This window comes from Acinonyx jubatus, chromosome B3 (genome assembly GCF_027475565.1).
Source record: "Acinonyx jubatus isolate Ajub_Pintada_27869175 chromosome B3, VMU_Ajub_asm_v1.0, whole genome shotgun sequence".
NCBI lineage: Eukaryota > Metazoa > Chordata > Mammalia > Carnivora > Felidae > Acinonyx > Acinonyx jubatus.
Window position 1 is genome coordinate 60,489,846 of NC_069386.1, and position 25,802 is coordinate 60,515,647.

The 25,802-nt window shown below is 51.4% G+C and overlaps 2 protein-coding genes and 1 long non-coding RNA gene across 3 annotated transcripts in view; 1 reads left to right on the forward strand and 2 right to left on the reverse strand.

Annotated features, from left to right (window-relative positions):
- Nucleotides 1-409: 409 nt before the first annotated feature.
- Nucleotides 410-9,066, reverse strand: ITPKA (inositol-trisphosphate 3-kinase A). Its single transcript, XM_027066973.2, has 7 exons — nucleotides 8,182-9,066; nucleotides 2,179-2,275; nucleotides 1,877-2,093; nucleotides 1,541-1,745; nucleotides 1,210-1,311; nucleotides 877-948; nucleotides 410-763 (listed from the first exon to the last, which is right to left on the reverse strand). The coding sequence occupies exons 1-7, from the start codon at nucleotides 8,668-8,670 to the stop codon at nucleotides 560-562; spliced, it is 1,386 nt and encodes a 461-aa protein (XP_026922774.1). The 5' UTR covers nucleotides 8,671-9,066; the 3' UTR covers nucleotides 410-559.
- LOC113601792 (uncharacterized) lies at nucleotides 6,706-22,126 on the forward strand. The gene is made up of 4 exons (XR_008299226.1): nucleotides 6,706-7,357; nucleotides 8,209-8,396; nucleotides 8,875-10,574; nucleotides 21,589-22,126. It is a non-coding gene; the product is annotated as an uncharacterized LOC113601792 (long non-coding RNA).
- RTF1 (RTF1 homolog, Paf1/RNA polymerase II complex component) overlaps nucleotides 17,295-25,802 on the reverse strand; it is a 50,294-nt gene continuing 41,786 nt past the window's right edge. The window contains exons 9-18 of the mRNA XM_027066972.2: nucleotides 25,147-25,229; nucleotides 23,741-23,828; nucleotides 23,540-23,647; nucleotides 22,884-22,961; nucleotides 22,140-22,261; nucleotides 21,888-21,945; nucleotides 21,379-21,456; nucleotides 20,805-20,900; nucleotides 19,743-19,854; nucleotides 17,295-19,486 (exon numbers count right to left, since the gene is read on the reverse strand). Of these exons, the coding sequence (XP_026922773.2) occupies nucleotides 19,380-19,486; nucleotides 19,743-19,854; nucleotides 20,805-20,900; nucleotides 21,379-21,456; nucleotides 21,888-21,945; nucleotides 22,140-22,261; nucleotides 22,884-22,961; nucleotides 23,540-23,647; nucleotides 23,741-23,828; nucleotides 25,147-25,229 (930 nt within the window). The 3' untranslated portion in view covers nucleotides 17,295-19,379. The remainder of the gene's footprint in view (nucleotides 19,487-19,742; nucleotides 19,855-20,804; nucleotides 20,901-21,378; nucleotides 21,457-21,887; nucleotides 21,946-22,139; nucleotides 22,262-22,883; nucleotides 22,962-23,539; nucleotides 23,648-23,740; nucleotides 23,829-25,146; nucleotides 25,230-25,802) is intronic.

Here is a 25,802-nt window from a genome sequence, read left to right on the forward strand (position 1 = left end):
CTCAGGAAGGCTTCTCTGGATTACCCTTCCCTCCCGCACCCATAAGTGTCTTTCGTCTGGGCAGCCCTCAACCCTACAAATGCCTCTAATAAAGAGTTCTTCTCATACCCTCCAGTGATCTGCCTAGACATGAAGGATGCTAGGGAAGTAAGAAAGGGACCAGAGGAGGGAGGGGATGAGGCCTGAGTCACCAAAGCTGGTGTCTTTGAGTTTTATTGGCAAAGGCTGTCCATTGTAGTGTGGGAGGTTAGACCAATAGATCTAGTGTCTGCGAAATAAAATTCATTATCTGGCCTCTCTAGAGAGATATGCAGCCCCCTCAAGAGAGCTGGGCTGAGGAAGGAGGCCATTGTCCCAGCCAGCCTCCCTACCCCCTTCCTTGGGTTAATTAGTGCCATCGGTTGGAGACAGCCCCCTGCTCGTGCAGTGCGTCCCATGGTGGTTGGCACTTGGCCTTCAGAACCGTGTGAACCTCCCGGCACCGCAGGGTTTCAGTCTCTGGCTGCATGCATGGTGTGGACACGGCCGCAGGTCCATCTGTCAGAACCAGGGCCCAGCCTCATCTCTCAGCCAGGCTGGCCAGGATGCTAATGAGATTGTCCAGCCCCAGCAAATAGCCGTCCTCGCGGTTGCCCTCCTCCCAGGGCCGCCGGTGGTCCAGGGTCTGGCCGTCGGGGAGGGGCGTGGTCTTGCCGAAGTCAATGAGCCACACACCGGCGCGATGGCAGTGATCGTGTACGAAGAGCAGCGAACTGCCGATCACCTGTCGAGCCCCACATGGTCAGCCCACGGCCCTTTCCTGGAGAAGCCCCCCATCCTAATCCTGCTGTAGCCCTCACAGACCACAGTTCCCGCACCTGAGCCTACCCCTCTTACCTCGTGCCTCCTAAAGAACTCAGAGACCTCCAGGGTGTCCCGGATCTGCTGCAGGCGGTTCAGATACCTCCTCTGGAGAGAACAGGGTAGGAGAGGAAGGCAAATTAATTAAACACTAATTGAGCCTCTGCTAAAATTAGGGGCCACGAAGCATACTTGGCTTGGCAAATACCGTGGTGAGGAAGACACAGGCCCCCAGGTGGGATAAATGCTACGATGTGTGGCGGGGGGGAGGGAGCGGGTCACGGCAAGGGAGCTAAACCGGATGACCTAGGGGCACCCCTCGTTTTCAGGTTTCCCCAACACCCCAGGGTTCTAGGATCCGGCGCTCACCAGCACTTCCGCATCCCCTTGCACAAACTCCTCGAAGACACGAATCACCTGCTCCCGGCTTCGCGTCGTCTTGAAGTCGGTGCTGCAGGAGCCATCAGCTTTCTGAAGGAGATGGGACAGGAAGGGTCAGGGTCCCCGTGTCTCTCCTCAGCTCAAGGGGAGAGGATCAGACTAGAGCAGCAATACCTCTCAGGACGTTAGTTGCAGGGACGGCACAAAGGCCGCCAGAGGGTGCCTCGTGGTGGGGGTCAACAACAGGGCAGATACCGCACGGCGGGGTTAGGGCTGAGGGAGGGACAGGGCTCTGCAAAGCGAAGCGGGACTGGCCCACCTTGATGCCTTCGATGCGGAAGCCCAGTGTGGTGCTGGAACTGATGCCTTCTCGCCACTGCATGTAGCGTGGCTTGGTGACCGCGCGCTGCGCGTGCTCCTCCTCGGTAGGAGCCGCCGGATCTACCGCCAGCATCTTCTTGTACATGTCCTTCCGCAGCTTAGGCCGCTCGCGGGCTTTGGTCAGCTCCTCTTCCAGGTAAGTCCTGCGGAGGCGCGGGCAGCGGCGGGGCGTAAGACGGCGCACACCTGGACCCGGTCCAGCGCGGCTTTGGGCACCCGGTAGAGCGCTCATCCCCTCCCTGTGTGCGCGCCCAGCCAGGCATGACACGTGTACCTGACGCCCATCTTGCAGTCAAGTACGCAGGGCCCATCGAAGCCGTCGAGCAGGTCCTGTAACTGCAAGTAGCTCTCGCCGTCGCGCTCCACCACGCCGTGGAAGGCGGGCACGCAGCCGCGCAGCGCGTCCGCCATGAGCCGCGCCAGGCAGTAGCGCTCCGGCTCTGAGCTGCGCTTCAGGATCAGCCCGCTGGTGCCAGCCGCCTTGAAACTCCCTGCAGACTGGCACCAGTTAGCGCTGCCTGGTCCCTTCCTACTCCAGACACCCACCCACCTCACCGGCGCCTGCCCTGTGCTCACCCGTGTGCCCAGCCAGCTGCACCCAGGCATAGCGCCTCTTGAAAGGGCTCATGACGGGCAGATTCACCATGGTCCGAATCTTCTGCCAGTGGCTTTTCTGAAAGCGACACGGTCCAGTGTGCACGTTGGCGTCTCAGCAGTGCTTAAGCCCGCCCTCCTTTGGAATAGGGTCTCCTGCCCCAACCCACCGCAAGTAGCTAGGGACCCACGGTTCACTCACTCACTCAGTCACTCACTCAGTCACTCAGTCACTCACTCACTCAAGGAAAGTTTATTGTGAGCCTATGTGGAGGACACTGAGATGGGCACAGGGTGATGGCAGATATCCAGCTTATGGACTGTGCTGAAAACAGCCTTGAATTTAATGCCAAAGGGCTCAGGTTTGCACCCCACTCCTGCTGCTCTGAGCTGAGTGGGCAGGTTACTAAAGTGCTCTGTCAAGGATTTAGAACTTTCCTGAGCTTGAACATCACCTGATGGTCACCCCCGGTTAAAAAATGCAGACGCTCAGGTCTGCCCCAGGGGGAAATTCTAAGTAGGTCTGGGTGGAGCCAAAAATTTGCATTTCTAACATTGCCTCAGGAGATTCTGGGGCCTGAGAAACAGGCCTCTGAGTGTCAGTTTCTTCATCTGTAAAATGGGGAAATAATCACTCTCCCTGGGTTGTTATGAGTAGTAAATGAGGCTTGAGTGTGACAGGCTCCATCCTCCCCAGCCCCATTCCTTGGCATGAAGCAGAAACTGGACAAATTTGGATTCTTGTTTCGTTCACTTTGGACCATTGGCTACTCTCATTTAGGGAGACAAACATGGAAACAAACTTTTGCAAAGGCCCAGGACAGAGAGGCTAGCCTGGCAGGGCCTGGGAAAAGAATGGCTTAGGGCTCCCTGAGACCCTCTTGCTATTCCTGATGCCTTTTCACTCCTCACCAGTTGGCAAGGCTCGGGGCATCCTTGGTCTTGATCTAGACCCAGAAACCTGAGCCTTGAAAATGGGATGCAGAGCTGAGAGCCTATCATTTTAGATGAAACCGGGAAGGAAATGTAGATTTTGGTGTGCTTCTTGCCTCATGACCATGGCTTCTGGCCTCCACCCAATTCAGAGAGCAGCTCAGACTCTGGACCTTTCCTTTTCCCACCCAAAACTCATCAGCCCTGTGTCCACCCTCTAAAGTACACAGGTTTGCTCATCCAAACTGTGTGTCTGCTGCCTCCTCGTAGGGGTACTTGCCTCAGAGGAGTTGCATATGTGTTGCAGGAGTTATAGGGCTGGAACACAGAAATACAGCCTCCCTGATCAGAGAGAATTCCAAGAGGGAGAGGGAGAACTTGGCCTAGACAGGGGAAGTCTGCTGCTTTCCCATGGGGAGGAGATAGGGGTTGGTGACAGGGCACTGGAATCATGTGTTCTGTCACTTTTTAGCTGAGTGAACCAAAGTGAGGATTTCATCTGTGTGAGCCTGTTTCCTCTGGGAGGATAGAGCTGCTGCCATAACACGAGCCACCATTTACTGACCGCCTACTGCCTGCCAGGCGCTTCTCATCTTCCATCAGAAAGCACTGCTCCTACTTTCCTACTGAAGTCCCTACATGGCACACTAGGGTGTGATCACGTGTCCAACCCCCAGGGATCTGGGGGTGTAGCCAGAAGCAGCCCACTAGAAACATGACATCTCTTTCAAAACTCCTTTTTTTACTCTTTAAATACATGCAAGGTTTGCATTCTGCTGCATAATAAATCCAAGTTTTATTATAAAACTCTCCCACCTCCAAATCTTCAAGTAAAATTCCAGGAAGATGTATGCGCCATGTGTATTCAGTGGCACCATCCTATACCCCCTTCTCCCACTCATTATTTTCAAATCATTCACATGCAAAGCAAGAGCATGGGGTGGTAGCATTATTGCCATTTTACAGAAGGAAATCAAGGCTCAGAGGAGTTAACATCCCCTCACTCCCTGCCTCCAGCCTCCCGGCTTCTGGCTGAAGTTCTCTACCAGCCCAACCTCCTCCCCCATGTCCCAATTACCCCATCAGTTTCCAAAATCCATTCTACCACCCCAATTCCCTTTGGGGGTCAAATGGGACCCTGCATGAGAAAGAGCTTTGTGTAAGATGAAGCAATCTGCAGCCACAAGGTGGGCTGTCTGCTCTCTGGGGAAACACTGAGATCTGCCTGCAAACTCCTCTCTGTTGGCTGGACATCTCTGTCTTCATCCAAAGGAATGGGTTTAATGGTATGGTTTCAGGCAGCTTTAGGGGCCTACTGACAGAAGCTTGGGGACAGTGGGGCCAGAATGGACTTGGAGGGTATATCTAGTTCTGTAGCCACCCCAGGGGAAGAGGGAGCCAGCCCTGGGTTAGGTGAGATGGGAGAACCACACCATCCCTTCTTCTGGGATTTTGTGGGAGCAGTGAGTGGGGATGGAAGGTGGGAGGTGGGCCCAGTAGAAGAAGATTTAGTGCCTGCAGTCCTGGGCTACTGTCACTTGATTGATGCATGATAACACAGCACTGATTTGCTTCCAAGCTGAGGTAAAATGGGGTCATCACCTATTCTCCTCCAATTTTGTGAGGATCATATCAGCCAAGAGTAGCAGCAACTAAGGCTGGTTCCAGCCATTCAGGTTACAAGGGGGTTTCATCTGAACCCACCCAGCCACTTCCTGAGGTTGGTAGGACAGAATTTAGCTCCCCTGCCAGTGAGGGATATGGTCAAACACGGAAGGAGTCTATGCAAGTATCAATGAACTCACCACCATCCATCTTAGGGAGCTGCCTCCTCCAGGGAACATAATGCAGATAAAAATGCATGTATTCAAAAAGGCTCCTGAAGAGTCATTCTTTAGTGGGTGGGCGGGAATTTTGGCACATGAACAACAGCAAGGAAGATATTTTTGAGCAGGTAAGGCTTTTATTATATGGATATCAAAAAGCAGATTTGTTATTTCTAGCTGGAAACAGGGCCAAAGCCCCAACCTTGGGCCCAGCCTACCCTCCATAGAAGTCTGGGAAACCAACTCACACCCATAGGCTGCCTGGGCATCTTGGGGCAAAAAAACCCAGGAGAGCTGATTATGTGAAAGAGTCTTTGAGGAAGTCACAGGGGCACCTTCTGATCCTCACCCCTGGGGCTAGACAGGGACCATCTCTCTCTGGGAAGGGTTTGGCTGGACATTAGCCTCAGACCTTCCTTTGTCCAAGCTCCATTTGGAAGCCCTGAGGACTCCTGCTTCTTACAGCACACCAGATACTCATCCCCATTCTTCCTGACTCTGGCTCTGGCTCCCTACCTCCAGCCATTCAGTCTTGGGCTGAAGCACTCTGCCAGCCCAACCCCCTCCTCATGTTCCCATTGCCCTATCAAACCAGCACTCCCTGTGGTGGTGGTGGTGGTGGTGATGGTGGTGGTGGTGGTGGTGGTGGTGGGAGCAATCAGTTTAAATTTATAAAATGATTTGCACTAAGGTATAAGTGACCCACGACTTCACCCTCCCAGGGGCATTTGCTTTTTAAAAAGGAAGTCTGTTAACCTAAATTCTGCTCTATAATTAGTGAAAAGTGAAGTGTGGGAGTTCTGGGTCCAGGACAGGATGGCATCAAGGTCTCTTTACCCATCCTAGAGCACTGAAAGAGGAGAACCAAATGAACAGGAGCCAGATACCCTCCCTACAGCAACACCCCAAAACTGTTTTAAGAGGCAGGCAAGGCCTAAGAGGACAGTCATGCTGGCTGCTCTTGGGGATAGGCCCCCAACTCCTCTCCTGATCTGTCTGGGTTTCTCTGCCCGTGACTTTTCCCTCTTCCAGAAGAAAGGCCCCAGGAAGGAGGCAGGCTGCCCAGTCCCAGGATAGTACCCTGCCGGGAGCCCAGCTCCAGGCTCTGGGCAGGCTGTGTGGTGCTCCTAGGAGCTGGGGAAAGATGTGTCAGGCAGAGGCAAATTGGAGACTTTCAGGGCCGCCTCTTGCTTCCAGCTATACCATTATCTACCCATGCCCTAGTGTCAGGGCCTGGCAAGCTGGGAGCTCCCGAGCTCTGCTGCAGGACCCTTCTCCCGGCGCATCCTTCACCGTCAGCCAACCGATGGCCTCAGCTTCCTGACCGGGGAAGCCCTGAAGGCAGCCTAGGCGGGCACTCTGTGCCGCTCCCCGACCGGCCGTGAGGCAAAGTCCGAGCCTGGCCCTTCCACGCGGGCGCAGGCAGCCTCTGTCAACACCTACTGGCTTATCTGCCGCCGCCGTGGCTGTTTGCCTTCGGGGAGGCCCCGGCGGGCTGGGGGTTGGGAAGGCCTGGGAGACGCAGCCTTGGAGCTGTAAGGGCCCGCAGCGGCCATCTGCTCCAGCTCCTGGCTGCGCCGATAGAAGGCGAAGCTTGGCGAGGGAGAGGCCGGCCGAAGACGCCTAGGGCACAGCTGCAGCTGGTCTTCGGAGTCTTGACCCCAGGCGGCGTGCCTATGTTGCAGGCAGGATTGGGCCCCGGGCCCTCCTCCGACTGTAGGCGGAAGAGGGAAACAGGGGCGGAGGGCGGGGGGCGCTTCCCTCCTGGCGTCCTTTCTCCTGATCCCGCCTCTCAGCTGTCAGAGATCTGACCCGGGGAACTGTGCACCCAGAACTACTGCTCCGGATTTCGGAGGAGGTGGGAAAGGAGTCCTCTCACTGCCCCACATTCCACGGCTTTGGAGATTCCTCGATGGCATCCGCATCCCTCTGTGAGCCAGGGTTGTACTAGGAATGATCACGGATCAGGGAGGGGTATCCTTTTCATCCGCGGAGGAGAGAGGGACTCCCCGCACCCTACACCTGACTGCGGCGGGGTGTGTGCGTGTGTGTGCGCGTTTGTGTGCTCCTGCTCTATGAGACTTTTCCCTCTTGTACCTTACAAACCACGCTGCCTTCTGGAGAATGTACGTCTCAGCGGGTAACTGATTCACAGATCCACTGCAAGTCGTTACAGAGTCTCCTCCGCCTCATCCAGTCCGAACGAGCGGCGAAGCCCGGGTTCAGCAGGCAGAGGCCGCGCCTCAGGGCTCTCCCCACCGCGCCCAGTGTCCGCCGCTCTCACCGCCCTTCTGGGCAGGCTCGGAACCACCAGAGCCTGCGGGACGCCCTTCGCCTCTCCCTCCACTCCAGGGACACTTGCATAACGGGGATCTAGAGCAACTCCTTCGCGTTGACCGCGGGTAGTTATTTAAAGTATTTGGCCTTGGTTAAAACGAGGGGGTCAAGATGGCTATCCCGGGCGCCGCACACCCCTGAGGGGCAGGCATGGGAATGACTTCGCTGCACCCTGGCCGGGGTTATCTGAGGGTCAAACCTGGCACCGGAACAGCCAGGTTACCGGAGTAGGGACTAGCAGGCGGATCCCGCTTTTCAGCCTCAGTTTACCTCCTCCCGGCTTTCCTTAGGAGCAGGAAACCCGGGGAGGGCTGCGTCCCACTCCCTACCGGAGCCCCCAGCCCCAAGCCCCTCCCTTTTCTGCGTCCACATCTTGTGCGGGCGCCGGGAGCAGACGGCGGCGGTTCCCGAGCAGAGCCTGGAGCGCCTCTCCACTCCCACTCAGGAGAGGGAAACCGTGGCAACGGCGGCGGGTGGGGCCGCCGCGCGGGAGAGGGGGTGGGGAGAGAGGGAGACTCCTTCACCCCTCTCTCTTCGAGAGTTCGCGGGGCAAGACCAAGCCCCTCCGATCCCTCAGCCCCACTTCGCAGCCAGCAAGTCACGATCTCCACCTCCGCCCTACCCGGTGCTCGCGACCGGTCGCAGACTCCTCCTCCCTCTCTTTCTTAGACGCCCCAGGGCCCGGGCAGCGACCCGCAGGTGGAAGCCGGGTGAAAACTGCCAAGGAGGGAGGTCAGCGCAGCGCGTCCTTGAGAACCCCATGCTCCTGCTAAGCAGGACCCCAGGCGGAGGGAGCTTAGCGCAGAAGTCGGCGCTCAGCCAGCTCAGAGCTGGGTCCGCCGCACGCAGCCCCCGCGCCCCGCGCTGGCCCCGCCCCCGCGGCCCATACCTGACCCACGTCCTCGCTGGCTTCCAGCTGCACGTTGCCGCGGCTCCGGCTTTCGCTGTCGCTCAGCAGATCGTCCTCTGAGTCCTCGGGCAGCGACGAGGAGCCAGTAGAGGAGAGCGACGAGGTGGAGAGGCGGCGCGGCTGCTGCAGGTGTGAGGAGCCCACGGCCGGGAGCCAGCCACCCTCCGGCTCCGGTGGCCCCGGGCTGGTCGGGGGTACGTCCGGCTCCTCAGCTGTCACAGTCAGCTGCGGGATCACCGGGGCAGGGGGAGCCCGCGGAAGCCCGTTCGGGACCTGTCCCCCACGCCTTTTGGCCCCGCGGGCCCGGGGCTCCCCTGCGGCGGCGGCGGCAGCGACCGCCGCGCAGCGCGCCTCGAAGAGCAGGCGCAGCTCCCCGACACTCCGGCGCGGGGCCCGCTCCAACCCCGGGCTGCAGGGCCCCGCGCCCCCCGGCCGCGCCATGCTCGTCGGGCCCCCGGGCAGGGTCATTTCCCCGCACGCGAGCCTCAGCGAAGCCCACCAGCCCGCGGCGCAGCGAGGACTGGAGACGCTCAGCGCCCCCGGCGCGAGACTGCCCCGAGGCGGAGCCTGCGCGGCTGCCCGCCTGGGCCCCGCCTCGGCCGCGCCCCCCGCCCACTCCTTTCACTTTCAGAGAAAGCGCGGGCCTCCAAGGGCTCCCTGTTGCTCCTCCAGGTGACCGGGAAGCTCAGACCTCGTGGACACAAAGTCAGGGCCTGGCCTTCGCAGCCTCTCTGTCCCCGCTCTCGAAGAGACCGGAGGGGTCGCTCCGCCCCCGGGCCCTACTGCCTTGGAGCTGGTCCTGCTCTCGCTCTCCTACCCAGTCCCTCCGGCTCCTTTCCACGATCCATCCTGGGCCAAGGATTCCTGGTCTCCGGGCTTTCCTTCAGCATGGAATGCAAGGCCATCAGCTTCCTGGGGAAGCCTCACCCCAGGGCGTGCGCCCAAGTGGGGACTCTGTCCTGGGCAAGACCTGAGGCTTCTTCCCCCCAAGCTCCCCACTTCTCAGCTGGCAGAGAACAAGGTCAGGGGGGCGGGGCCTGAATCTCGCGGCGAGTCCTGGCGCAGTCCTGGGCAGCATCCCTTGGCTACTGGCTGGCAGGGGCTGTGCCCTTCTGACTCCTTTTTCTGTGGAATTCGGAGCGTGTAGTCTGCTGTGTGATCCTAAGCAAGTCCTTTCACCTCCTTGAACTGTTGATTCTTTTCCGCAGGGTTGTCGTCTACCTCACAGAATTGCTAGGAGAATAAAATAAAATGAAAGATGTAAAATCTATACAATATGAGAATAGTTTTAGTGTGGGTGGTAGGAAGAGCCAGTCTCAGGTTCATCACACTCTAGATGTGATCTTTGACGTCTCTTCCCTTTGTAAATTTAGGGAAACCTCACCTGACCCAGAGTTGTGGCTGTGACAGGGTAAGAGAGCCACGACGCTGGCTCATCCATGGCATCGTGGTGCAGTATTTGGCCACTTCACAAGTTAGTGGTCCGCTGAACTGCAGGGCTGCTTTATGTAGAGTTTGTATTTCACAGCATTTCTTGTCTTCCCCCAAAATGCCACCGGGGAGGATCCCTCCTCAGGTGCCTCGTGCCTCAGGATTGTTGGGGACCCTGTGGGGCAGGATGCCCCAGAAGGATTGCCTCTGATGCTGATGAAGGCCAAAAGAAGCTCTCCTTCCCCTCATCTCCCTTCAGCTAGATTCAAGGATGGCCCAGGAGGAGACAAAAGGAGGGTTCAGAGAGAGAAAATGGGAAGCTTCAGCAGAGCAAAAAGGAGAAGGTCCTGGGGGAATTGATGAAGAAAGTAAAAGTGTGGAAGGATGAGTGGAGGGGAAGGAGACAAAGGAGGAAATACAGGAGTTTGACTATTCAGAGAACCTGGGAAATCACATGGCTACTTTCTGTGGGCACAGAGATCTAGAGGAGCCAGGGTGTGTGTGAAGGGCGTACTCTAGAGCTTGATGGCTCAAAAGCCATGTCTCCTGCACTCACTTCCCTCTTTCAGGGCTACCTTGGTCTCTGGTGGGACTGGTACTGCCCTCAGGGTAGGGGCAGGCTGGGGGCAAACCCGGGATGGGGAGGGTCAACAAGGACTCGCCAGAACTGAAAAGGTGGGAGGGAAATGAGAGGAGGGAACATGCACTGTGCACCTGTTACTGTTTGTGAGATATATATATATATATATATATATATATATATATATATATATATATATATATATAAACGACAATGTTGGAAGCACAAGCAAGCCAGGAGCTGGCTGCCAAGAGAAAACTCAAGGGCAATTCTTTTTTTTCTTCTATTAGGCACTTGTCCTAAGCCCAGAAACCAAAGAAGAGCTCTTTGCCATATTTTCCAAGTATCCCTCAGTGGAAAGGTAAGGACAAACTTGGGAATGGGTATTGAAATGAGAGCTAATTTCATAGACTTTTTAGAAAATGTTTATTTATTTAGAGAGAGGAGGGAGCAGAGAGAGAGGAAGAGAGAGAATCCCAAGCAGGCTTCCTGCTGTTAGCACGAAGCCCAATGCAGGGCTTGACCTCACAAACAATGAGATCATGACCGAGAGTCAGCAGCTGCTTAATCAATTGAGCCACTCAGGGGCCCCAATTTCATAGACTTTTAGAGTGGGAAGGACCTTTAGGTGCATCCTGTTCTCCTCAAAACACAGGAGAAGTAACAAAGGAGTTAAATGGCTCAACCCAGGAGGTTACAGTCTTTGCACAAGGCCACACAGCTAGTTGGTGGAAAAGCCAGAGAGTCTTGGCTAGATCCACTGACTTCTATTCCTGTGCCGTGCATACTTTCTTTTATTAGCATCTTATAGTTCAGTCTCTAGTTCCTTATCCGAGGAAGGCAGAGTCTGCCTCCACCTACTACAGGCAGAAAGCATAGGGGCACATACTGGGGCAGAGCCGGGGGTCCCGATATAGCAGTGGGACAAGGTCAGGGGGCTCTCATGTTGTCTTAGTTGAGCCAGGAATGACCTTTCAAATCCTGGAATCATGTTGTTTGTGCCTCAGTTTCCACAGTTCTTGAAGCTGTGAGTAGATGGCTACCCGTAGAGTGCTGTGGAGAAAATCAGACTACTATATAGATGGAGGAAAGGCCTCTTGTGTGTTGCAAAAATGGGAAACGGGGGCATAGAGGAATGTTGCAAGGTTTTGATGGACATGAGGTGGCTAATCTGAGATAGGCCATGTGCGTCTCTCTGCCTTATTCACAAGGCCAGTTATGTGTCTGACGAGAAAACTGATCTCTCTTCTTCTGTGGCATCTCAGTTCAGGGATCCTCCTGTACCCTTGAGGCCTTCTCTCTAGAGTGTCTGAGTCTTCACTCCTCTCCATGGCTTTCGGGATTTATCAGGCCTGGGAGCTACATCCCTCCTAGGCAGTAAAGACAGTGGGCACAAAGCTGGGAAAGGGGGAGGCCTGGAAAATAGGGTGTGTGAGGTGAGGGTTTTCTGGAGGTTTGGTTTCATTCCCCAACCTGCCTTATTTAGCTCTGCCCCTCTCTCCCCACCCTGAGGGGCAGGAGTAAAGTCACTGCTCGCCATTCCCTGCCAGGCACAGGACTAATTTCTTCTTCCCAAGAGCCACAGGCAGGCCCTCTCACCTGAGGGAGAAAGGACAGAGCACTGCCTTTGCTTTGAGGGACCTTGAAAGCTTCCCCGGAGAAAGCAGAGCCTCTATAGTGTGTGCATGTGTGTGTCTGTGTGTTGGGGGCAGGGTGGTGGCAAATCTTCCTCTGGACCAAGTGATACAGGTTCTTATTCTGGTCAACAACTCCTAGATGTGCTCTGTGAGATCTGGTGTCCTCCAAGGGACTTCCTGACCCCAAGATTCCAATATTTTGTGACAATACCTGTGATCCATTCATTGATTCACAGAGAAAACAAACTTCCCTTGAGCAGTTTCCTCAAACCAGGCACTGTGCTAGGTGAAAAGGATACAAGGAGTGGTTCCTATAATGACCTCCCTTCATTATATGGAATGGTGGTGTATCATTTTACATTGTCTTCTGGAGAAAGGAAACCAGAAAGGACCCATCAGAAAACAGGCCCCAGGGTGCTACATGGCTCTTTTTCCAAGGGGCTGTCACTAAGACCTTGCCCTTTCAGGGACTCCATGCATCCCAACCATTCCCCATCCTGGTCAGTCTGGGGCCCATCTCTGCCCAGAACAAACTAGAGAGGGCGCTGGAGGGCTGGCCAAAGCCAGGGCCAATGGCAACTTGAGGGTGGGGTTAGAATTGGAGGTCTCCTTCCTCCTGGGAAGAGGAGTGAATGGCTGTTTTCACCTGACAGCCCCAGACCCTTTTCTTTGAGAAGGTTTCTCTTCCTTCCCCATGCAATCTCTGACCTCGTTATGGATAGACCTGATGGGAATATTCTGGGATTTCGAGCTAGGCTAGTTTAGCAGGGCTGGGGATCCAGCAGCCTTTGCTGACCCTTCACCATCTGAATCACTCTGGTTTAAAACAAACAAAATGTGTCACCGCGCCTGTGTATGCGCAATAAGAACATTTTCTCTCCTGACACACTTCAGAAACAAGGTTTCCCATCCCTCCCAGGAGCCTGTGTTCCTGTGGTTCTCCCTCCTCCCTCTCTTCATAACTCAGAACCCGCAGGATCTCTCCCGCGGCCTAGTGGAGGCACAGGGGACCGAGAGCATATGAGGTCAGGGATGCGGCTGCCGGTCGGTCCAAGGAACTGCTCTGAGAATGCTGTGGGTGCCTGTCGGTCGGCCTCTGTCCCCGAGATCCTCCCCAGGACACCTCCCTGAATCTTGTGCCCGAGGGCGTGGGTGCCTCCCCTAATTCCATTGGTGACCTCTCTGCAGCCTGACTTCCACCCCTGGTGCTAGGCGGCCGACTCCATAAGGCATCCGGTGGCCGGACAAAAAGAGCCACCGGGAAGTCGCGCGCAGGCCCCAAGACGCGGGTGTTGAAAGCCGAGGCCCCGCTCCCAAATCCGGGATGTCGCCGGGAAGCGCATCCTGCTGGCGTCCACGGCTGGAGGTGCGCGCGCACGTGCGGGCAGCCGGCCCCAGTGGGCGAGCCCAAGTCAAGGGTGTTGGCTCGTCCGGGCTGGGCGGCACACTAGCCCTGGGGTGAACGGGCCTACCTGCCGCAGCCGCGTTTCTCGCTGCCTTTGGTCGACCCCAAAGGACTGGGCGCTGCGGTCCGGGGACAGGATGGGAGGGACAGGTGGGACCGAATGCCCCAGAACGCGTTGGCTCCGCTGGACATCCGCTTGCCCCCCTTCCCTCCACCACATTTACTGGGCGTTACCTAAGTGCCAGGTGGCGCTGGGTGCTGCGGATATGCGGCAGACCCAAGTAGCTAACAGGCTCAGGGTGGGGACTCATAAATTATTACCTGGCGAGTGCTGCCCTCCATTACCTGGTGAGTGCTGCTCTAGGGAGAGAGCCAGTAGAAGGTGCTCCCAAACCAGATTGGGAGGGGAGATCAAGGAAGGCTTCCAGGAGGAGGTGACCTTTCGGCTGAGCTCTGTAGGGTGAGGAGGTGTTCTCCAAGGAAAATCAGTGGAGATAGACCAGTGCATTCCAGGTGAGAAGTGAATGTGTCTGCAGCTGAGCAAGACCTGGTCTCCGCCTACACTTTTTTTTTTTTCTTTTTTAATAGTTTATTGTCAAGTTAACTAACATGCAGTGTATACAGTGTAGTCTTGACTTCGGGAATAGATTCCTGTGATTCATCGCTTACTACATACAACACCCAGTGCTCATCCCAACAAGTGCCCTCCTCAATGCCCATCACCCATTTTCCTAGCCTCCCCCCAACCTCTTCCACCCATCAACCCTCAGTTTATTCTCCGTATTTAAGAGCATCTTATGGTTTGCCTCCCTCTCTGTTAACTTATTTTTCCTTCCCTTCCCCTATGGTCTTCAGTTAAGTTTCTCAAATTCCACATATGAGTGGAAACATGTATCTGTCTTTCTCTAACTTATTTCACTTAACAAAATACACTTCAGTTCTATCCACATTGTTGCAAATGGCAAGATCTCATTCTTTTTCATCAGGGGTAGTATTCCATTGTGTGTATGTATGTATATATACATACCACATCTTCTTTATCCATTCATCAGTTGATGGACATTTGGGCTCTTTCCGTAATGTGGCTATTGTTGATAGCGCTGCTATAAACTTTGGGATACTTGTGCCCATATGAATCAGCACTCTTGTATCCTTTGGATAAATTTCTAGTAGTGCTATTGCTGGGCCGTAGCGTAGTTCTATTTTTAATTTTTTTTTTTTTCTGAGGAACCTCTACACTGTTTTCCAGAGGGGCTGCACCAGTTTGCATTCCCACCAAAGTGCAAGAGGGTTCCCCTTTCTCCACACCCTTGCCAACATCTGTTGCTTCCTGAGTTGTTAATTTTAGCCACTAGGACCAGTGTGAGGTATCTCAATGTGATTTTGATTTGTATTTCTCTGATGATGCGATGAGCAATGTTGAGCATCTTTTCATGTGTCTGTTCTGCATGCACTTTTCAAACCAGGGTCACTGACAGCTGAAAAAGAAAAAAAATTCCTTTGATATTTTAAAGAAGGTATCGAGATAGTCCTTGTGGGAAAGATCAGAACATTTTCTTAGTCATCTTTACACATATTTTCCAGTTTGGTACTGCTTGTATGTTTTAATTACTCTTGGTGGTGGTGAGTAGGTCAAGCCTCACAATCTTTGAGATTGCTGGGGTGGTGGTGAGGTGGGAGTCTTCTGAGCCACTTTCAGACTGTCCATTCTGGAGAGAACATAAGCAACAAGGGCAGGCCAAAAAGCAGCTCTGCTTCCCTGGACTTTCCCCAGACCAGCTCCAGTGCCCACGCTCGTAATCTCAACCTGAAAGCAGAATTTCTTGACCCTGGAGGTGGTTGCTGCCAGGAGTTCCTGAACTAAGTGCTTCAGCTTCTGGAGGCTCCGCTGCCCCCCACTCTGCCTGGTTTCCTACAGCTTCCACCTTGTCCCTCAACTCACTGCCCACTCTATCCCAACCCCCCACCCCCGCCACTCTGCCCCTGAAGTCTCTCCTCCCAAGAACAGTGGCCTCTGCTCTAACAACAGCATTATTGAACCCCTTCTGGGGAAAGGTACACTTAATCTTTAAGACCACTCTGACAGATCTTACGTTGTAAAGATGGGAGATTTGTGGCTCAGAGGAGTTAACTAGCTCAGGCCTAGGTAGTAAGTGGCAGAGCAGAGATATGAACCCTGTACTGAGCCTGCAGTGTCCTGTGGCTCCTGGCTCTCCTTTGGGTCCAGAGCACCATCTGGAATCCCTAGATGTGCCTATGCTGCGGTAGCTGAGCCCCCACGCAGAGTAAAGAAACTCCAGCTACAGGTTCTGCTCAGCCAGGACTGGGGCTGGCCTGGGGAACCCTGCAGAGAAGGCAGGCTACCTCTTGGCCCTCTTTTAGTGCTGCTGTTCCCTCCAGCTCCCCAACACTTTCCTCCTCAAGGGAGCTCAGAGGACCTCAGTGGTCAGTGAAGTCACGCAAAAACTCCATGCTGGGGGTTGATGGTTTCCTAGTTCCCAAGAGGTGCTGGACACTGCCACCCAGGATTACCCAAGGAAAGCTGCCCACACCAAGGCCAGAAGATGAAGTTGACTGACCCTGCACCTCTTTCCCTTCCACATCTCTCTGCCTTTGGCAGCTTCCTTTCTGCCCTCAGGTATGCCTGCCCCAAGGCACTGCATCCTGGGAGATGCAGATAGGGCTGTTTTCTGCTCAGAATCCCTGCTCTCTAGGGCCTAGCCAGCCCACTGCTGCCAGCACTCAGGTGGTGGGAGTGTTGATGAGTTGGGAGAAAACCTCATTGGGCACAGCTGCTGGGCGAGCTCTAGGGACCCACCTCTCCGAGTACCAGAGGCAGGCTTGGACTGGGATCCTACCATTGTCACCTCACACCTTCCCATCTATAAAGGGAAATAGATGATCCAGGATTTTGCTTCCTAAAGCATGGCCAGAAAGTTTTGAGACACATCCTCAGCGAATGAGGGAGTGGAGGCGTTCCAGATCTCCCTAGCTTGGGGGATCGATGAAAGGCTATCAGTATTTTCTCCATGGTCACCAGTCCCTGGGTTCCCTCTGCACACTCATGATAGGCAGGAGACAGCGTAGCAAAGGCCAACTGAAAGCTTGGAAGCACCAGCCTCTCACTAGGGCTAGGCAGTGTTATCAGGGCCCTACCTAGTTCTGTTAAAGGTTGCTGGTATCTTCCAAGATAGGAAGTAAACCAGGCCAAGTGGAGGGCTCCCTGGCTGTAGACAACTACCACACTAGAGAAGCTTCTGGGTAACCAGGTTGCTAAAGAGTTGAAAGCAGTCACTTTCACTTTTGGGGGGTGTTAGGCTAAGAGAAGTGGAAGGAGGGAAACCAAGCAAAAGAGAGGCTTTCTTGGACTTTGAAAACATGACTTTGAGAGTTGCCACTGAGGATGCAATCCTTGGATTAATTCCGATCCCCTTGTTAAAACAGGGTGTAAAGTTTATTTACAATTATCTGTACAGTTTGAGTGACAGCTCGGGACTTTACAGAAACAGAACAAAAGCATTCTTTCTGAAGGGAAGTTGCAGGCAGACTTTCCCTGCACCTGTCAGAAGCAAGACAGACAAACAGATCTATACATCATGAGCCAGGCATATGGACATTGGCCTTTTTGCCTCTTGGAAGGAAGTGAAAAATGTGTTAAACAGCCTTAGGTGCCGCACCCTTCAACACTGAAACCACATGGAGTGGGGGAGGTGTGGAGTAGGGAGCCATGGCAGCAACTCCCCAGCGTAAGAAATACCTCAAGTGAACAGCCAAGAAGCCCAGCTGGGGGTGGGGGTGTGGGGGCTGTGGAGGAGGGGTGTGTGATAAAGCCAACATCTTCTGCCTGGTCAAGATCTTGGTTCAGAGGCCCTGCCTCAGGGGAGATTGGAGACAAATTCTCAGTCCTGATTCCAATCACCAAGGAGACGACTCAGGTGATAAATTGGTTGGCTTCTCTCCTCGCTGTGTTTTGGCACCTCAGAACGAAACTTTTGGCAGCTGTGTGTGGGGAGGTAGTGGCAAAGTGGCTACAGTGTGATGCAGTTTTAATAAAAATTTTATTACACAGCCATAATGTAATCGACACTTCTCCAAATCCAAATGATACTAAATACAGATCTACATGGTGGATCAGAATGACTCCAGCAAATTATATGGATTCTATAATTTCATGTCTTTTAAAACCAGAAAAAAAAAACAGTCCAGGTTTGTCATGATAGGAGAGGTCCCAGCAGCTTCCAGGGCTCTGCCGGAGTCTGGGCAATGTTTAGCAGTCTGTGATTCCACATTTACACAACAGTCTATAAAGGGTTTCGGTCAATGGACTATTCAAGTATATATGATTTTAATGAGTCCATTGCCCACCTTAGCCCAACCGAACTGTGTCACAGCTACCACAGAGCTATGTTACAGTCACAGTTTACCAATTTTACAGTCACAATACTTTTAAAAAACCATCCATTGCTGTTTTTTTAAAATAAAAAAAGTGTAAACTAAGTTAAAGCAACACCGAAGCTCTACTAAACCCAGAAGAGTCACCAAGTTCATTTTGTATGTTTAAATACAACGTAAGTCCATGATTTCCCATCATCCCACTTCCTTACAGAAAAGTAGGGTGATGAAGTACAAAGCAGAGCTTCTAAATTCCTCTCCCTCTTGTGGGACTCAGCAGCTCTCAGCTGTTTCTTTAGCTTAGTTCTTGGTATATATAGTCAGCTGTACTTTGTTCTGAAAAGATTTGTTAAATGCCACTTTTATTTACACTTGGAGCTTTACACCTGAGAATGATTATCAAGCAGTCAGCTTATCTCTTTTCAAACATTTCATAAAGACATACACACTTCTTTGCTGGCCTCACCCTAGCTGCACAACAATATATATGCTTACCATATATATATGTATACACACACACAAAACTGCACATGCTTGTAACATTTGCAACCTAAATCTTTTTGTGTTCGTTCTCTCCACATTCACGTTGAATACTTTCTCTTAAAAAACAAAACATTATTCTTTCCGAAAGAGCAAAACAGAATCACTAGGAAGAGACAAGAACATGGGGTGGGAAAAAGACACTCTATGTTCAGCCGAGAAGCTGTAGGCTGTACCCATGGGTTGAGCAAGACACCTGCACTGCCTTCTCTGCTACCTGGCCGTGGGCTTCCCTCCCACCTGCCAGGACACAGCCTACAGGGCAGGGGGCAAACTGGGGTGTTTTCTCTGAGGTGGGGGAGGGAGGATGGGGGGCGAGAGGATGTGGGGGAGGGTATGTTACACAGCTACAGCAGTCAGGCCTGTTTAGTAAGAAGAATCACATTTAATGAGTTTCTTTCTTGCAGTTTCAGATGCTCATGTACAGCTGAAAAAAATCTGAAACAGCTATAGACCCATGACAGACCGATACAAAGAGTACTGCATTTTAAAAAAATGATAAAAAAATCCACGCACTTACAGACACACACAAACACACACGTACGTACACACACACACACACACACACACACACACTCTCTCTCTCTCTCTCTCTCTCAAACATCCCCCCCTCCCTCCCCACAAATGTACACTTTTTGGAAACTAAATTGGATTTGAAAACCTCTCTTCTGCAGAGATGGGAAGAAGAGAAAGATGAGGAGAGAGGGAGGAGGGCTGCAGGTGCCCAGTCCCCACTCCCTCCACAAGTGTCCGGTGCCAAATGTTCAATGGTTGGGTCCAAGGCAGCCTGCGGAGGAGGCCGCCCAGTGCTGCTGCTGTCGCCCCCAGGGGCTACAGCAAGAATCCCAGCTCCACGCTAATACTGAATGTGTGCAGAGTGGCCAATGAACTGTGCTGGTTTTTTTTTTTTTTTTTTAAAAAAAAAAAAAGGCAAACACAAATCTAAAGACATGGATAAAACCCAAGAGAGCCCAGGCCCACACTGGGTGAGAGGCCTGGGGGGCTGGTGGGAGATGGTGCAGACAAGGGAGGTCTATACAGCAAATGGTTTATATTACAGATGACTGGCAGTTTAGAGTCTCTTCCCAGTTCTACTGCTGCTCCAGCCCAAAGAGGGCAAATCAAAGGAAAAGAGGAAAGGTGGGACACTGTGATGGGGCATGCAGGGTCAGAAGCAGCAGGCTGGGTGCGCTCAAATAAGCCCTCGCCGTTTTTTGTAGTCTTCCAAGTTTAGAGATCTCCTTGGAGCCCCATCTTTGGCTGGTGGAGCCTTGGAGGTGATGGCCAAAGCCTTTGACTCTGTGGGAAAGAAGAGCAAATTGGCATCTGAGGCGCCTACGAAGTCTTTTGAGTCTCCTGCTTCACTCCTTCCAGTCGGGTTGACTGTCCCTGCTCCCTCTCAAAACATGCCCACAGCCCCGCTTACTCTGGCCTCTATAAATAATGATGAGTAGACACCTGCACTTCTTCCCTAAAATCAGGCCTCCCCACTGACTGAGAGAGCCATGTTGCCATCTGGTCCTCAGCCATCACCACTCCCCCCACCTGTACCTACCTGAGCTGGGAACTTGTAAATCAATCTTCACATCGAAATCATGTACTTTGAACAAATCTTCTGAGAGGTCACTGGCTGACTTAGAATTCAAATCTTTATCCTTTCCCTGACCCTGCAATGTTAAGAGAAAAACTAACTATAAAAGCATAAATACAAGAGGACTTCAAGAAGCAGCGGTCACCAATAGTAAAAAAAAAAAAAAAAAAAAAAAAAAAAAAAAAAAGCTAAGGCCGTTTTCTGATTCCTTCCCTCAGAGGGAGGACAGGAGAGGCCATTAAGGTGGTTTCTTTTCTGAAGCCTGAAAGAGGAGAGGGAAGGCTCATGTCTGTGGTGTGGGGCAGAAAGGGTGGGCTTAAGACAATAAGTTACTTTCTGACCCAAGGTTTCAGGAATTCCTGGGACAGTGTGGACTCCACAGGAAAAGACCTAACTTAGGCAAAAATCTGCTTCTAAATTGGCAGTTTCTCTACTTAACATTCTAGTTTTCTTTTTTTAAAAATTTCTTTAAAGTTTATTTATTTTGAGAGAGCGAGCCAGTGTGAGAGGGGCAGAGAGAGAGAGGGAGAGAAAGAATCCCAAGCAGGCTCCACACTATGAGCCTGGAGCCCAACTCAGGGCTTGAACTCATGAACCATTACATCATGATCTGAGCCGAAACCAAGACTTGGACGCTTAACCAACTGAGCCATCCAGGTGCCCCTGACATTCAGTTTTCAAAGAGCTTTCACCTTTACAACGGTCTGATGCTTATGTGTCATCAGTTCCTCCTAGTACCCTGCGGAGCAGCAGGATATAGAGTATTATCCCCATTTTACATAGGAGAAAATGTGGCTCAGAGGGCTAGATGTCAGTTGCCTAAAGCTGTAATCAAGGCTTTAGTTAAGTAGTGGTGTTGGGTTTAGCACTTAGGTTGTCTGGCTAAAATTCAGTAGCTGTTTATTACGTTTGTAAACAATCAGGACGGGGAAAGGGCTGCAAGTGAAAGACTATGTTCCTCCAGGTGGGAGAGATCAGGCCCCAAAGAAGCCAAGCATCTAGGCCACAGGACAGTGCTGCACTTGCCTTGCTCATTTCCTTTGGAGCATCTGGTAACACTCCAGAACCGTATTTTGCATTCAGCTGGGCCAATATGGCAGCTTGAACAGCCGGGTCTCTGGACTGAGAGAGAAAATCAAGTTATTTTAGAGATTTAACGCTCACACAGTCCTACCCGTCGACCACCACTAACATCACAAGCACCACAGTGGACCCATCAGCAGCTCAGTGGGGTTTTCCTCAAGGCAGCAAAAAAGAGGCAATTAAAAGCTTTGAAGCCCAGCCCAGGCCAGCCTGGCCCTAGGTGGCCCAGCCCACACATTCCTAACGTCTGCCACATTGGTAAACCCACCCTGCCAAAGGAGGGGTTAGTCCAGACGTTTCTACAAATCCATGCCAGGTTTTCACTACCTATATGTCCTATAGCAAGATTAAAAAAAAAAAAAAAAAAAAAAAAGAGATAGCCAGACCCAAGAGTTTGAGGCAAGCAAATCCCACTAAGACAACATTATTTTTAACTTCCTTATTAATCTCCTAATGGAATTCATTTTCTGTCCTAGAATCTAGGTCCTGACTAAAAACGTCCTCTTTAGGCACTCACATTAGAAACGATGGTAGGTTTGCACTGCCGCCTGGTAAAGGGATCCATCTGTTGGTTTTTCATGTTGTGACTTTCAGCCTGAAACAGAGAGCATGCGTTACAGAACTGCGTCTCTTTCCCTGCCTTCACTTATCCTAGCTTACACATACGTAACAGTCTTTGCAAGAGCTTAAAAGAGTCAAAGTCATGTATCATCCTCTTCTCTTCAAGAACACCAGACCAGATATGGGAGCAACAACAAAAGGACAAAACTGGAAACCGAGAAAGACGAACACCTGTGGAGCAGAATCTATGGGATGGGGAGGGATAAGAAGGGCAGAAGACTGCTGCTTTTCACTATAAATCAATACGTCTTATGGGTCTATGTGTGCACACAAACACGTGGATGTGAAGAGTACATGTTACTTCAATAATTAAAAAAATTAACTGGAGCAAGATGTATAGAAGATTTCATATCATTTTATTAATTAAAATGGTATTCAGTGATCCAAATAAAGTTGTTTACTCACCACAAGGGCCTTCTCAGACTCTACGATGTTCCACTCCCGGTTCCGCTGGTTGATGTAACTGTGGGTGAGTAAAAGTGTGAGTCAGTCGGTTGGGGAAGGAGGGAGGGAACCACTGAGCCTTGACCCCTGACCCCGGAGCCTCATCCAGCCAGTGCAAGCACAGCATGTGCAAGGCCACGGGCTCACCTGATAACTGTGGCAAGGTCTGTGGGTCCGGGAAAGGAGCCCAACCAAAACAGATCTGTAACACACCTGATGGCAGATATGTTCTTGGTCCGCTGGCGGTCCAGGGCCTCTGCCCGTTCCTCTAGCTCATTCAGCTGGTCTTGGATTTGTTTGGCCTTGTCCTGATCCCCCAGGTCCTCAGCCATGGCCTGCACAAGAGAGAAGTGTGAGTTTTTGGCTATGACTGGCTCTGTAACAAGTATCCCCTTACTTTCAGCACAGGCAAGACATCTCACACAGTGAACAAATGACAGGAGATATGAAAGAACGCTGAAAACAAACTTTACAAATGCAAGGTATAATTCTTATTACAGTAGTAACACCTTGTCATATAGCTATCTGGCTCTGGGCCCCCGGTTGCAGCAATATCTAACATTAACCTTGGAACCCAGGCCCCATGGGGCTGACTCACCCTAACAAGGCTCACCCCATCGTGATGTGAAGAATGGAAAGCCACCCACCTCAGCTGGGTTTGGCAGTATCATTTGTTCAGACCCAGTGCTGATATTACCCTGGGTTCTGTCTTATTACACACGAAACTAAAGGGACTTTCTAGAAAGTAAGGGGAACAGAACAGACACAATCAATTTCAATTTATAGAAAGGAAAATGGCCAAGGGATGCTGCTTCACTGCCTGGAAAGCCCTGTGTTGCTTATGCTGGAGCCCAGCATTTCCCCCCAATCCTGCCACCACTAACTTAGCAGAGGATGAACAAGTCTGATTTCTACACCTTTCAGGATGAGGAAAGAGGTTCAAATGCAAGTCCTCACCTTTTCCTTTAGCAGCTGAGTCTTCTTCATAGCATAGTTGGGTGGAGCTTTCCTGAACCTTTCTTTCTCTTTTACAATCTGTACCAGAGAGGAGATACCAGCAGTGAGGTATTCCTAAACTAGTTTTGTAGACAGGCTAAATGAGCCCATTTTGGAGGCAAGCAGCTAGTTAAGAGGGGGCTGCTCTTCCTACAGCAGTGTCATGCCCCAGAGAGAGAAAGCGAGTTCATTCCAAGGGATACTATGCTGCTTCCAGGGTCACGGAGATTCTTCTGGGACAGTCTGAAGGAACATGCACCAATAAACAGCAGCAGCCCAGGGACCTGGTACTGTAAGGCTAGCCACTGTCCAAGAGAACAGAGATCAAAGAATTTTACCAAAATGTTTTGGAGAAAGGAAACTCATGAAGGACCAAGCCTAGCAGAATACAGATCCTTGAACTCTAAATACACGTCTTTACTCTAGGATTTCAAATGAGAGCGTATAGAGAAAATCTTAATTATAACTAAAGTAGTAATATCAATATTCTCTCATCCTTATGCAATCCTTATGCAGAGTTAAACATATCAAGATATAGGGAAAGAAAAGAAAGTCATGATCTTCTCTAACACTGGTTCTTACTGAACCTCCAATCTCTGGGGTACCAGGTTTCTTACCTCTTCAATGTCCTGATCATTGAATTTATAATTAAGAGCTTCTTTAATAGACAATTCCTTCTTATTGATTTCATCTAGAGTGGGCAACTGCATGCCAGCAGAGAACATCTAGACCAAAACATGATAAAAGCTTATTAAGGGATTTTAGAGACTTTCTCAGGGTCTTCATGAACAATTGGTAGGTGCTATCTATCCACTTACCGCCTCTTTCCACTTCATGAATTCACTTTCAGTGAATTCCTGGTTTGAGACAAACTCTAGGCGGAACACTCGTTGGTCATTGCCATGCCTACATAAAAAAGAGAAAGCATCTCCAAGAATGGGTATGTTAACTGCAGTACCAGCAAAACAACCCTACCAGACTGTGAACCACCTATCTCTGTGGTTCTCAATCCTATGTGCCCTTTAGAATCATCTAGGAAGATCTAGAAATTCCAATCATCTAATCATCTAGGAAGACCTAAAAACTCTAATGCCAAAGCATCACTCTAGCTCAACTGAATCAGAATCTCTGGGAGTAGGAACCAGGCAATGAAATTAAACAAACAATACCTCCCAGGCTGTTTAATGGGCAGCCAGGATAAAGAATCACAGCTACCACTGGAAAAAAAAAACAACAACAAAACGACTTGGCTAGTGCTTCAAAAGTCCATTTATAATAAAATGTTACAATCAACTGGCAGCGAGAATATGAAATACTATGTAGATATTTGAATGACAAGGAAATTCCATTCCTTAGAAAGAAACTGCTTTAAAAAAAATTTTTTTTTAATGTTTACTTATTTTTTTTTGAGAGAGAGAGAGACAGAGTGAGAGTGGGGGAGAGGCAGAGAGAGAGGGAGACACAGAATCTGAAGTAGGCTCCAGGCTGAGCTGACAGCACAGAGACCGACACGGGGCTCGAACTCACAAACTCTAAGATCATGACCTCAGCTGAAGTCCGATACTTAACCGACTGAGCTGCTCAGGTGCCCCCCAACTGGCCCTTTTCAAGAAGACCAAGAAAGATGACAGTGCCAGGAGAAGAGAATGGAGACCACAGAGACCAAATTAGGCCATGCTACAGCTGGGTCTATTATCTGTTATTTTCAGTGATCCTGGCAAACTACTTCTATTCCTTTTCATATAGGGTCTCTAGAATTTTCAGGCTCTAAGAGGGCAGGGATTTTCATGTTTCTACTTTGTTTCTGCCTCTATCCTGATGCCCAGAACAGTGGCGGATAGCAAGCACTCAGTAAATATGTTACTGAAGAGAAACGAAGTCCTGAAAGGTGGCTTGACTTGTCAGAAGATGAGGTTAGTGACAGCCAGAAATAGAAGCAAGCCTCCTGACCACGGTCACCAAGGAAATGCCTACAGGGCTCTGGGATGAGGGGAGCTTGACATTTTCCTTCTCTATGTCCCACCACGTCTTGTCCCGGATCTCCCCTGTGAGAGGGAGACACCCTACCTTTCCCTACGGGCAAAGGCAGAATATAAGTTTCCCCTCTAAGTCCCCACTGGGCACAACAGAAATTTACTGTAACAAGAAACGTCACACTGGGAGAGAACAACAGCTCCAACAGGCAGTGCCTGTGCTGAGGCTGCCGCCGCCGCACCTCCCCTACCGTAGCTGTAGCCCTTTGTTTGTTCTGGTGCCACCAAGCTGGTAGACCTTGGCGGTTTCCACAACACCCGTGATCTCAGCCACCTAAGTAAAAGGACAGAGACACCAGTTAAAAACAGACTCTTTCAGAGCTCTCCACATCACTCTCTCTGGCTCTCCTGACCTAACTACAAAGAGTGACCCTGCACTAAGAGGAGCCCACAGCTGCCAGGCGTTCTGGGCACCTTCCTCAGGTTTACAACCCAGATGGCCAAGCACCAGGCGCCCCACGCACAGAGTGAGTGAGTGCCAGGAGAGGAGGTGGTTAGCCTGGCAGGGCCCATTAGGAGCTTCCCCTCTGACCCAGTCCTCCCTTACTAAGGGGATACACTTGGGATTTCAGAGGTCAGTGTTATCAATCAAACATGAAGACCATGGAGGTCAGTTTCTGTTTGTCAAGCTTTCCGGGATGTGGCATGGCTGCTGGTCCTCACAGAAGGAGGTAAACACATATTAAAACCATACAACCCAGGATAAAACAAACAAAAACAAAAAGAAAAAACATCAAACAGCTATGTTCCAGCCATCCAGATCACAGAAGCAGTGCCAGAACTCACAAAACCACCTCTATTAGGTCAGAGGGTGGTTTTTTTGTGTTTTTGTTTTTAAACCTCAATA